General features: G+C 45.1%; 1 protein-coding gene across 3 annotated transcripts in view; it reads right to left on the reverse strand.

Annotated features, from left to right (window-relative positions):
- Positions 1 to 5,337: 5,337 nt before the first annotated feature.
- The window catches only part of MGLL (monoglyceride lipase), a 187,432-nt gene continuing 180,394 nt past the window's right edge, over positions 5,338 to 12,375 (reverse strand). For all 3 annotated transcript variants that reach the window (XM_051983241.1, XM_051983257.1, XM_051983248.1), the window contains 2 exons: positions 12,152 to 12,367; positions 5,338 to 10,072 (listed from right to left, as the gene is read on the reverse strand). In XM_051983241.1, the coding sequence (XP_051839201.1) occupies positions 9,947 to 10,072; positions 12,152 to 12,367 (342 nt within the window). In that variant the 3' untranslated portion in view covers positions 5,338 to 9,946. The remainder of the gene's footprint in view (positions 10,073 to 12,151; positions 12,368 to 12,375) is intronic.

The raw sequence follows: 12,375 nt of genomic DNA on the forward strand, positions 1-12,375 counted from the left end.
CTCCAACAAATAAAAAAAATGGTCATGTGTACCACAGCCCATGTAACCTTCCCAAGAAGAGCCCTGATCATGCATCTCCTCTCTTGTTGCCCTTTGCCCACAGCAATGGTATCAAACTCAGCAATGGAGGCCACTTAACTATAGTTAAGGATTCCTGTGGCCCCATAGTAACTTAGAATATCACATATTAATATCACTTATGTATTACCACATTTTTATTTATTTTTGTTAAATATTTCCCAATTATATATGTATTTTTCCCAATTATATATTAATCTGGTTCAGGTTATGCTGGCAATTGGGTGTTTTGACACTTCTGCTCTTTTTTTCTTTTCTTTTTTTTTGCTGAGGCAAAAAGTGACTTGGCCAGGGTCACACAGCCAGGAAGTGTTAAGTGTCTGAGACCAGATTTGAACTCTGGTCCTCCAAACTTCAGGGCTGGTGCTTTAACCACTGCATCATCTAGCTGCCTTGACACTTTTGTTCTAAAAAAACTTTAAGATTATACATTTCAGAGCAGACGTTAATATGTATTAGTAGAGAAAGTTAGTTCACTTGGGAGTTCTTTATAGCAATGAAATCGAAGTTCCTCTCCCTATTTCTTTTCTCCCTTTCTAGACAATGAGCTGTTAGAGAGCAGAGCTATCTGTTTAGCACCTACTATATTCAAGGCCCTAACATATGCAGAAGAAAAAACAAAACCAAAAAGATGTAGATTAATGGCTAGCTGAAAGTAAACCCACTATCACCCCATGAACAGATTTTGTTAAAGGGACCCCTGCAACATCTCGCATCAAGTGGCTGCTTTGGGGCCTCCATCTGGGTGGCTTCTCTCTGGATTCACGACTCCCTGGCTCAGAACTCCCTTCCCTGAAGTCCAGACTGACCTCACTCCCAGCTATTGTTGTTGCTGTTCAATCGTGTCTGATTCTTTGTGACCCCATTAGAGGTTTTCTTGGCAAAGATTCCTTCTCCAGCTCATTTTCCAGATGGAGAAACTGAGGCAAACAGAATTAAGTGATTTGCTGAGGATCACACAGCTAGCAAATTTCTGGCACTGGATTTGAATTCAGGTCTTCCTGACTCCTGGTCCAGTGCTCTACCAGTTGCTCCACCTAGCTGCCCTTCACTCAAAATCCCTGGATTTTTCTATTTCCTCATCAGTAGCCTTACTTCCTAATGGGTGTACTCTCCATCTCCAATCCCCTGCCTTTCCAGCTTCTATTTAAAGGTAAGTTCTCTGAGAGTAGAAACTATTTTGTTTGCTTGTATTTATATATCCAGAACTTAGCACAGAATCTGGCACACAGTAAGCACTTAATAAATGCTCTATCTACCTAGTTACTACCTACCTAAATATTCTTATTTATTATCCATCTAGCTTTCTATTCTCTATCTGTCTATCCACTCTATCCATGACCAACACTCCTGGGTGGCTCTCATTGCCACCCATGTATATTCTTGTAATGTCCCCAGATGGAAAAAGTGCAAAGAGCTCTGCGGTTTGAGTCAGCTTTTCTTTTTCTCTTATGTGAACTTGGACAAGTCATTGGCAATTGAGACAGAGCAGTAGGGAATTCATAAGGGATTTAATCCCTTAAGGGTTCAGGTTTTTCTCATTTAAAAAAAATAAAGAGGTTGGACTAAGTTGTTTCCAACTCTGACCGATGTCAAACTCCATGGTTTTGCTTGTTTACAGCATCCTAAAATCACCGTACTCTGATACTGTAGACAATTCAAAAAGAGAAAGTCTCTTAAGTACTGGATTGGGGAGGGGAGTGTTTTAGAGGGTCTGAAAAAATCCTGTCAGAATCTCCTTAGTATATACCAGTGGTTCTCAAAGTATGGTCTGGAGAATCCTGGGGATCTCTGAAATCCTTTTAGAGGGTTTACAGATTCAAAAATAGTTTTTATTTCCAACATGGTAAATGTCTATAAATATAATCCAGATAAACAAAAACTCTTTGGAGAGATCCTCAATAATTTTTAATAGGATAAAGATACTGAAAACAAAAGTCTGAGAACCACTGGATAGTCTTTCAAACTCATTTGGGAAATAAAAGCTGGCCATCAAGAGACATACATCTTTTTCTTTACAATTTATTTTTTAATTATTTAATGTTAATTTAAAATTAATATTTATTTTCTCCTTCTACTCCCTCTGCTCCCTCTCCCCAAAAGAAAAAGACCTTGACTCTTTTGTCTCTATTGTCAAGCAAAACAGATTCCCATATTGGTCATATCAAATAAATATGTCTCCTTTTTTCTTGGTTGGTTCATTTTTCTATGTTGGGGATGGGCAGCATTCTTCCCTATTAGTTATTATACATCTTGCCTAGCTTTTTTCTCCCTAAATATTTTAATGATCAGGATTTTCCTAAAATTTTCCAGGTGTCGGTGGAGAAGTACTTGGGCAAAAATAATAAAGAGGCTTTGCTCTCTGATATTCCCTCCAGAGTCCCATCTCCATTTAGCTCTGAGAAGCAATTAAACTTAAATGCCAAAGTCTGGAATTCTTACACCTTGAAGGTTTGATGTCTTCAGATGTCTAGGGGCACAACTGTTCTTAGGAGCACAGAACCATTTCCTGTCTAGAAGGGACTTTAGAACTCATCTTACAACCTAGTCCTGGGTTCCAGTCTCATCCCTGATGCTTTCTGTCTATGTGACCCTCCCTGGGCCTTTTCTCAGCTATAAATAAACAAAAGGTGGTTGGACGAGATGATCTTTGAAGATCTTCCAGTTTATGAAGCAATTCAGTGTACAGTTAGAGAAACTGAGGCCTCAAGAACAAAAGTGATTTGTGGACAAGCTGGGGCTAGAATAGTTTAATTTCTTTGGGAAAAAATGGAACATCACGTGAAGAGGAAAAACCACTATCTATTTTCTTCTCAGAACTGGGAGTGGATGCAATTATGCAGTAGAGAAAATGATGTAAATACATGGTCCTTTTTGGTGGGTCACCATATGAAGAAGTGACAATTATCCTTTTTTTCCCCCAGTGACTCTGCCTTTTGCTCTTCCCTATGGATCCTTGTTCTTTTGAATGATTGTCTCCCTCTAGCCTTCCTTCCCCACCCCCAACACTGGCAGTAATAAGGACAGTCATTGTGGGGATTTTAGCCTGACTCTATGGGAGGCTGAGTATACACTTTTCTTTTCCCCAGAGTATCCATAATGCATTAATGGTGCATAATAAATAATCCTTGACTGAATACATGACTGTCTTCAGTTAAAAGTAAAATCCTTCCTGAATGTTAGAAGGCTTTAGCGCTACAAGACAACTTATAGAGCATCTGCTATGCCACCTTCCCTTTCCAAATGAGGAAACTGAGTCCCAGAGGAGTAAAATGATTTACTTAAAATCATATAAAGTATTCCTTAGTATCATGTTCTTCCTTATCTCAGGACACTTCATCACCCCCTGGTTTTTGCCATGCTTTTCTGGAGTCTCCCTAGAAGCTGATGCATCAGGAATCCTGGTTCTGTCCTAACTCTGCTACTTATTTTCTGTGTGATTTTGATGCTCTATGACTTAGTTCCTCCATTTACGAAATGGAGAAAAGCCTCTAAAATTCGATCAGCTCTGAGGTAACTGTGTTTATATGTTTTGTTGTTTTTGTTTAATTGTATCTGATTCTTCATGATCCCATTTGGGGCTTTCTTGGCAAGGATACTAGAGTGGTTTGCCATTGCTTTCTCTAGCTCATTTTACAGGCAACTAGAGTTAAATGATTTAGTTTGTAAGTGTCTGAGGTCAGATTCGAACTCATGAAGATGAGTCAAAACCTGACCCCAAGCCATAGTGTACACTATAGCGCCACCTAACTGCCACTCTGCAGCTATAGCTGGTTTCATATAGATTGTTTACTTTTTAAATGATGAGCCTAAACGTTGCCCTCTGATTTGCCATTTGCTTGGAGTTTAACTTTGGTTCAGTCACTTTTTATGGGCTTTTTTTCTCAAAAATAGGATGGTTCATTTCCTCTCCCTGAGCCTCAGTTTTCTCATCTGTAAAATGAAGCAGTTGGACAAGGTGACCCTAGCTAATTCAGGCAAACCCCATAAAGGCCATGGCCTAGAAAGGAGCAAAGTCTCTGAGGGGTGCTGGTCTTTATCTGGTGGTCACAGAATTTTGTTGTCAGAAAGCACCGGGTTGACCCAGTTCATGCAGGACTATGAATGTCAGATAGAGGAGCTGGACTAGGATCTCCTTGTAGTCAGCTGCAAAATGCGATGTAGCCAGAGGCATTCCATGAGGAAGAAACATGCTAGTTAAATTCTGTATTCCATCCATTTCCTGACTAAGCTGGCTTTCCCATTCCTTCCCCCTCCTCCCCTTATTCTCCTGGTTCAGCAGAGACAGAATGGGTCCCCACATTGGAAGCAGGACTCCAGAGGTGTAAGACAGAGCTATTGGTTTCTGGGATTTGGATTCTCTGCACAGGAAAGCTGTAAACGGCTTACATAAATGTGAGCTAATGGTCTGAGGCAGGAGAGGGAGAGACACCTAAGAATCGGTCAGGCTCATTGATCTTTTTCGTCAAAAATGGGGAACATGCATGACAGCTGAGGCAATACATTAACAAACTAAGAGATTCTTTTAAAGTTTCATGTGATGGTGAGTTGTGGAAGAAACAGTAAAGAAAAAATGAAAAGGGAAAAAAGAGAGGGAGGGAAGCAGAAAAGGAAGCAGGGAAAAGTTAAAATCAGTAAACATCATGGAGATCATAGCAGCATAAATTCCAGGACTCCCTCCAGGAGGGAGTCATCTCATCTAATTCTTATCATCCCATAGTTGAGGAAACAAAGGACTGGTCTAAATGCATATGAACAATAAGTAACAGAGCTCTGACCAAACACCAAAGCCAGCATTCTTTACCTTCTGCTGCCAAAAAATAAGTTGGGGTCTTATCACCCCAACTCTTCCTCTGGGCTCCCAGTTATTTTGGTTGTCCCCAATGGTGACAGGTCTGGTAGTGGTGATTGGCAGACAGGGCCACATATAAATCTGAGAACATACACATTTTGCTGCTAATAATGACTTTTAAAATTTCATGGATTAGGTGAAATTAGGCCAGTGGCGCAGGGGTTCCCCATTTCTCATCCTGAGTTGAGATGTGCCCACTTCTAGCACAGTTCTCACCAAGCCCCAGGACAACAGATTGAGGATTTAGCAAGTGAAGGAACTGTGATGAGGGAGTGAGGGAACAGCTGAAAACTGTCTCCATCTTGGCAAAGCAGATTGTAATTTTCCAGTCTTGGAGAAAAGCGTTCAAGAGCTGCTCAGGCCAACATCTGAGTTCCACTGAAGAAAAACACACAGATCCAACACCATTCAGAAAACATATGGTTTTTTTTTTAATTATTGATTAGCAGTAATCATACACTGTGTTCCTGTAATAGTTCTAAACTTGTACACATTTGCCCCACTAAAAGTCTATATGAGTATATGTCATTGAACTGCAATGGAACATGGCAAGGGGAATGGGCTAGGAATTACTTGGGAGTATTGATAGGTTTGTGTTAGCAAAAGGTTAAAGTGCGGGGCTTGGGGCAGGGTGGGAAAAATAGCATTGGCCAGAAGATGCTTCTGGCCTCTTGTTATGTAGGGCCTTTGGATGCTAGAGTGATGGGGGCAGGAAGGAGAAAGGAAGCAGGCACAGAGTACTATTGCTCAATCGCTATTGGGCTGTGTTCTTCTTTTAAAGGAAAACCCAGTTCCCTCAAATAGTGCACAAGAAAGGCAGTGCCATTGATGGGTGGAAGTCCACACGGTTTGGAATCAAGCCCTGAGCGTGCCGCCTGCCACCTCCCCATCACCGTTTGGGACAAGGGGCTTGGTGAGAGGGGACACGGGCCCCTCACCAGCAGCAGCTGGTTTCCATTCCTAGATAAAAGCTTTGCATGCACATCCAGTCCAATCGGATCCGTTCCTAGCCAGTGCAATCCAAGCAAGTGTTTATCAAGCTCTTAACATGCTTAAGGTGCTGGGCATTACGTGCTCAGAGTTTAAAAACCCTTAAGACTGGCTGATTGGGGGGGTGGCAATACTCAACCAACAAGCATTTATTCAGTGCTGGAAACAAATCGGAGACAGAGACAGTTCCTGCCCTCAAGGAGCGTCCATTCTAATAGGTGGATCCCATTTCTTCCGTACTCTGGCTTATCAGTCCCTAACCGATGCTATCCTTAAGCCCCAGTTACATTAGCTAGAGATCTCTGATTCCCATTCTCTCCTCCCTCTCTGTGTCTCTGTCTCTCCCTCTATTTTCACCTCACCTTTGGGGTGCCAGACACGAGTGGCTGCATCCATTTGCTCACATTTGGGTTATTTGCTCCTTACAAGTTTGGGAACCTCTGAGTCCGAGAGGGACGGTCCCTCCGCTGGCATTTGGATGAAATAGCCCAGGCACGGGGTCCCTTTCATCAGAAGTCAGTTTCCCTCTCATACCTTACTTTGGAAAGTAAGTCCTTCTTACTCACAGCTAAGGTAACTGTGCCTCAAAGTGCCCACCCAGTGGAAGACTGGGTCCTGCCTCCCAGCACTCACTGGGCAGGAGGGCTGGATGATAGAGGAGTGGGTGCTTTTTTGAGGAATTGTGGGGGGAAAGGGAGGGTGATAAATATGATCAACTCTCCCATCCTAAAGCATTCACTGCTTAGAAGGCAAAGGGCCCTATTCAAGATTTTTTGCTTTTTTCCTCAGCTAAAAAGGGTGCTTTTTTGATGGATTCTTTGGTCCTGCTAAGCAGATGTGGGTTAATCTTTTGCCCAGAATACAATCTCTGTATTATTTCCCCCTCCCCAGGTGACTGATTCTAAAGGAGAGGAAATCACATCATCTGGACAGACATCTGAAACCAAACAGACTAAAGCATCTCTTGCCAATGAACCCACAGGTGCCTGTCTGTCTCCTGCCTTTGGTAATGCCCTGGCTAAAATGGGTAGGAAATTGCTCATGGTCTCACCAGGCGCCGTTTGTCATTCTCTGGATCTCTGAGCTCAGGAGGAAGACCCTGCTCGCCTTACAGTGGCAGCCTTTGAGCTAGGCGACCAGGGTCACCTTGTCTGGTGGGATTGGGGGAAAGGTTTCCGTCTCTCTGAGGTGGCTCGTCTCATCAGCTGGCTCTCACGGCCGAAGCGGGTTCCTGGAGCTGGTAGGCATGGGTGAGGCTGCACCAGTAGTAGTTCTTACTGTCAGTTCCCATAACCTAGGCATAGAAACCGGTGCCTCGCAAAAGGGCTGGAACGAGAGCAAGAAGCACCTTTTTGGCTCCTGGGAGTCGAGGCAGGGATATTTCAGCGATGACTTCGCCACGGTTCTGCCTCACTTTCTCATCCACAGCTGGGTTTGAGGCCTGAAAAGGAAGGAGGAAGGCATCTGGCCAGAATCTGACTTCTCAGCAGGCTGAAAGATGTAATTTTTCCCTCTCTGTTGTGAGACTGGTGTTGGCGTTTTAGCGGGTGAGGTTGGAGTCTACGTGCAGTTTTGGAAACAGAAATGAGTCCTGCGGGCTGATGGGTGGGAGGGACCCTCGTGGCGGGGGGTTGCTCCTTGAATTGTTCCTCTGGGAACTTCCCCACAGCCATGGAATTTGTATCTGATGAAGCATGTAGAGTTTTTTTTTAGTCCATTTTTGGAAAAGACAGTGTCTTAGCCATGTGACCCCTTGTTATTGCTGGCGTTCACCGAGGGGGAGAGAAAAGGAGAGAGGAAAGGGGAAGGGAGGCAGATGGACACACACCTGAGAAGAAACGGGCCACTGGATCGGGATCAGGGCCTGAAGCATCCTCCCTCCGCCTCTTTTTACTCTGCTGTCAGGGCCTGAGAGAGAGATGACAAGTTTCCCTCTTTGGCTCAAGGAAGTGACTCCCCCTTGAATTCTGTTTGTTAATTATGCAAAATTCCAATCTGCTTCTGGATTCCCACATTTATATTTTTAGGGTTATTAAATTCTTCTGGCCGTGCTGGGCAGACTTGGAAAACGAGGCAGACGATTCCCCCATCTCTTCTCCAAGGTCCACGGCCACTGAGCCAGACAAGGCTGGGGAGAATGTGCTGGCAGTTTCGGAGCACCCGATCCTTCCACCAGAGGTAGCTGTGTCCTCAGTACTGGTGACTTCTCCAGGAAATGCTCGGTGACCCTCCTTGCGTTCTGAAGGCACCAAAGGGAATTTAGGAAGCAGTTCCCCAAGCAGCAACTCTGCCGTGTCAGTTTTCCTTCTACGTTCCCACATCTTTCAGAGACTGGAGATGATCTGGAAAGGCCCTGCACACCACGGGCTTGATGGGAAACCCTGGGGAAAGAAGTGCCCTCCATGCAGAATTGATGAAGGAAGGAAGACTGTCTTCAGGGTTTGCTCATCACGCACACCAGCCTCCCCTAGGAAGGGCCTGTTTTCTCTCATTTTATCTCCTGGGTAATTCAGACTTGCTTTAGCTTCCTCCATGGCAGACTACCCGAGCAGTTCTCTTGGTACCACCAGCTCTCCGCCCAAACTATCCCATTTTCAATGATTATCTTCCACAAGTCGTGCTGGCTCTAACCCCAAGAGACAGTTGGGCCTTAGCCTGAGATGGTCGTGGACAGAGCTCTCTCCTCCAGAGAGCCAGGCTGGGGGAGATGGGGGGGGGACCCTGGAAAGGAGCCTTAGGTCCTGTTCTTCTTCAGAGCGATGAACATCTTCCAAAGAGCAACGGAACACTGCAGAGTCCCTACCATCAAAGTCCACTCTTGTCTTCCCCCAAGGCTGATGGGGGGCAGAGATGACGTCTAGGACCACGTGAGGAGATGGAAGTGATCCCAATGGCACCCTTTAAAGAAGGTAGAGCCGTGAAGAGCTTTGCCGGCCAACTGTCATGGGCTTTGATGGTTTTACTCATCACCACCATGGACTTTTTTTTTTAAGCAATGTTATCTCAAACCCCCTTGATTTCTATAATTATCTTTCTCCCAACCACCAAAATACTATATATCTTATAATATGCAATCATATATTAAACATTTTATATTAAATATGATTTTTTTTCTTTCATAGTGTCAGTGATTAAACAAGTCTAGGCAGACTCTTTGAAGGTATATAGCAGATCTGTTAACTACAGGGCTTCCATCCTTTGAAAGGGGAAGGGTCTATTTGGGGAAGATAGAGAATTCTCTCCTCTTATGTTGATTTGTGCTGTTATTATTTGTATTCCTTTTAAATACTTCATACTGATTTTCCACTGAAAACTTGATTATATTGAGAAGGAGCTTAATGTGCTCCCATGTTCAGTTTTTTTTTTTCCTGTGGGACATCAGCCTCACCCAGGAGGCTCTACAGATCCCAGCCAGCTGAATTAGCCATGAATTAGATCATGGAATGATTTACATTGATCCCATGACCAAATAAATCTCCTACCTGGATCCTTGGGTTAAAGGACTCATTTTCTATTTGAACATCAAATGGGAGGTGGGACATGGAGGAACAGGACAGGAGTCCTGTTAGGAGGAGAAACTCAACAAACTGTCAGTTATAAAACCACTGCAAATATTATTGCAGTATAGGGAGAGAGGATCCTCCCCCCTCCCTGCGTGTAATACCAGGCGTCCAAGAGAAAGCACGTGGTGGGGGGGAGAGTTGGTGCACAGGGGCTCCTTTCTATAGTCATTGGCATATAGACCCCATCTTGAGATTTGCCTATAGCTCTTTCCCCACCCGGTTCCCTTTTCCCATAAAGGGTTTCTCCCTTCCCACCCCCTCCCCTTAAGGGAAATTGTTCAAATAGCTGACAGGGGGGTCATCCCATAATAGGAATGTCTACTTTTTTTTTTTTTTTTTAAGCAAATTGTGCTAGGAATCCCTCCAATTTGAGATTTTGGTAAGATGAAGCTAAGAAGCCAGCTTCCACCCCTTTCTCTGCCTATTTCCCACAGACCATGACATGGTAATCAGGCTGAAATGCTTAGGGATTGGCAGTGGCTCCTCCTGTAGCTATCCTTTGAGAGAACCACATTTTTATTTCATGGAAGACAGAGCTCGTCACTTCGGGGAGTTCTTTGTGGAGGACGTGGTAGGCACCTTCATATATCTGCAACCAAGGGAAAAACATGGAGTCAGAGCCGGCGGGGCTGGAGCAGAGAAGACGCGCAGAGGCACCTGGACTGAAGTTTACAACACGGACATCGGGGACCACAGTGAGGGCCCTACCCTGTGTAATGTATATCTGTATATGTGTGTGCACAAATATATAAATACAAATGCATGCAACAAAATGTGCAAGATGTGTCTGTGTACACGTGTAAGTATGTGCATATGTGTCTGTATATGTATATGTGTGTGTACCTAATACTGCTATAAAGATGTAGGCTATTTTTCCATAGCCCCTTCTTATAGATGGTCCTTTTGGGGTGGGGGCTGTCATTGCCTTGTACAGAGTCCATCAAGGTTTTACTTTTTGGTCCAGATTCTCCAAAAGATGGAGAAGCCCTCGCCCCCTTCTCCTCCCAGCCCGGGACCCCCACGACTGCCCATCAGCCAGCTACAGCTCTTGTGCTCAGCCTCTCTGGGCTGCTGGGGTCTTTGCAATTCTGTCTCTCCAGGGTAAGTAATAGGCTCTTCCCGGTTCCCACGGGCCTGTCTCATAGTCTCTTAATAACGTTTGTAGCTTGAGAAGAATATAACGTTACTGCTGTCAGGAATGCATAACTGCCCTGTGGGGGAGAGACAGGGGATGTCCCTGCACGGACCCCAGCAGCACCCGCCTTTGTGGATGCCGGGCACCCGGGGTCATTGCTCCTTTCAGGCACCGAGGGAACCGTGTGGGCCGAGACTTTCTGCTCACACACAACGATCCAAAAGGCAACTTGGAGGTTAAAAATGTGGTAACAGCTTCTTCCGGCCTCCTCAGCTCAAGCTTAGAGTCCTTTGCTTAGTCACAACCATCCATGTCCTTCCACACACGGCACAACCAAGTCTGCCCCAAACAGAGGGTGTTCCAAAAGTCTCGGTGCGTTATTAAACCGTTAAAGATTAAAATTGCACTGATGGGGGGGGGGGAGAGGGAAGAAAAGAGAAGGTGTGGAGATGAAAGGAAGAGAAAGGAATACAGGGGGAGAAAAAGGGGGGGGAAGGAGGGAGGGAGAAAGAGAGAGGGGGAGAAGGAGGGAGAGAGAAAGAGAGAGAAAAAAAGAGAGAAAGAGAGAGAGAGAATCAGAGACACACAGAGACAGAGAAAGAGAGAGAGAGACAGAGACAGAGACAGAGAGACAGAGAAGTAGAGAAAGAGAGAGACAGAGAGAGAGAAGTAGAGAGAGAGACAGAGAGAGACAGAGACAGAGACAGACAGAGAAGTAGAGAGAGAGAGAGACAGAGAAAGAGAGAGAGAGAGAATCAGAGACACACAGAGACAGAGAAAGAGAAGAGAGAAAGAGGAAGAGATAATGAGAAAAAGACCAAGACTCTTGGAATATCTTGTTTGTCAGCAACTCCAACAGAGGCTTCAGGAATACACACACACACACACACACACACACACTTACAAACAAACAAATGAATATATTTTTATACATATTCCTCCTTCCCCCTATACTTACATATATTTATCTTCTTCCCCTACACACACACATACATAGATGTAGCTATAAAGTATATATTTATTTCCTCCTTCCCTCCCATACAAAAATAATTATATTTATCTATCTATATTTATTCCCTCCTTCTCCTCTATACAAACACACACACATATTTATTCCCTCCTTCCCTTCCACACACACATACACAATATTTATATACATATATATCTCTATGTTTATTTATTCTCTCAGCTACCTCCACATCCACCCACCCTGCTCCCCAAGCCTGCCCCCACCCCCAGCTGGGCCACTTCCGTGTTTCAGACTACGTCCCTGCTACGGTTCGGGGAACACTGGGCTGTGCAGCCTCTCAGACCCAGCCCGGTCCATGTAGTGTACTGTACTAGAGAGAAAGCTGCAGCCGGAGCCACGGGACCCAGGTTCGAGTCTTGGCGTCCATGGGCCGCCACTTCCCTACAGAACGACCGGGGCTGGACTCGATGACCTTCCCCCTTTAAACCCGGGACCTCGGGCCCCACCCGGCGTCCCGGTGGGTCCGTGAGCCTGCCTGGTGCAGACGCCCGGATGAGCTTTACCTTCAGGGTCTTATCCTGACTTTTGGCAGCTTCCATGAGTACGTAGGCCCCCTTGCTGTCGCACAGCTTGTCGGCGGAGCCCTGCAGCAGCAGGATTGGCAGTGTCAGTCTGGGCAGGGCCCTCTCCACCCGGGACACGGCGTTCAGCAGCTGGATGCCAAAGCAGACCTTCAACCCTGTCCGGCAGATCAGGGGATCCGAGTTGTAGGAATCGACCTGCAGGA

Source organism: Antechinus flavipes, chromosome 1, assembly GCF_016432865.1.
Source record: "Antechinus flavipes isolate AdamAnt ecotype Samford, QLD, Australia chromosome 1, AdamAnt_v2, whole genome shotgun sequence".
Classification (NCBI taxonomy): Eukaryota; Metazoa; Chordata; class Mammalia; order Dasyuromorphia; family Dasyuridae; genus Antechinus; species Antechinus flavipes.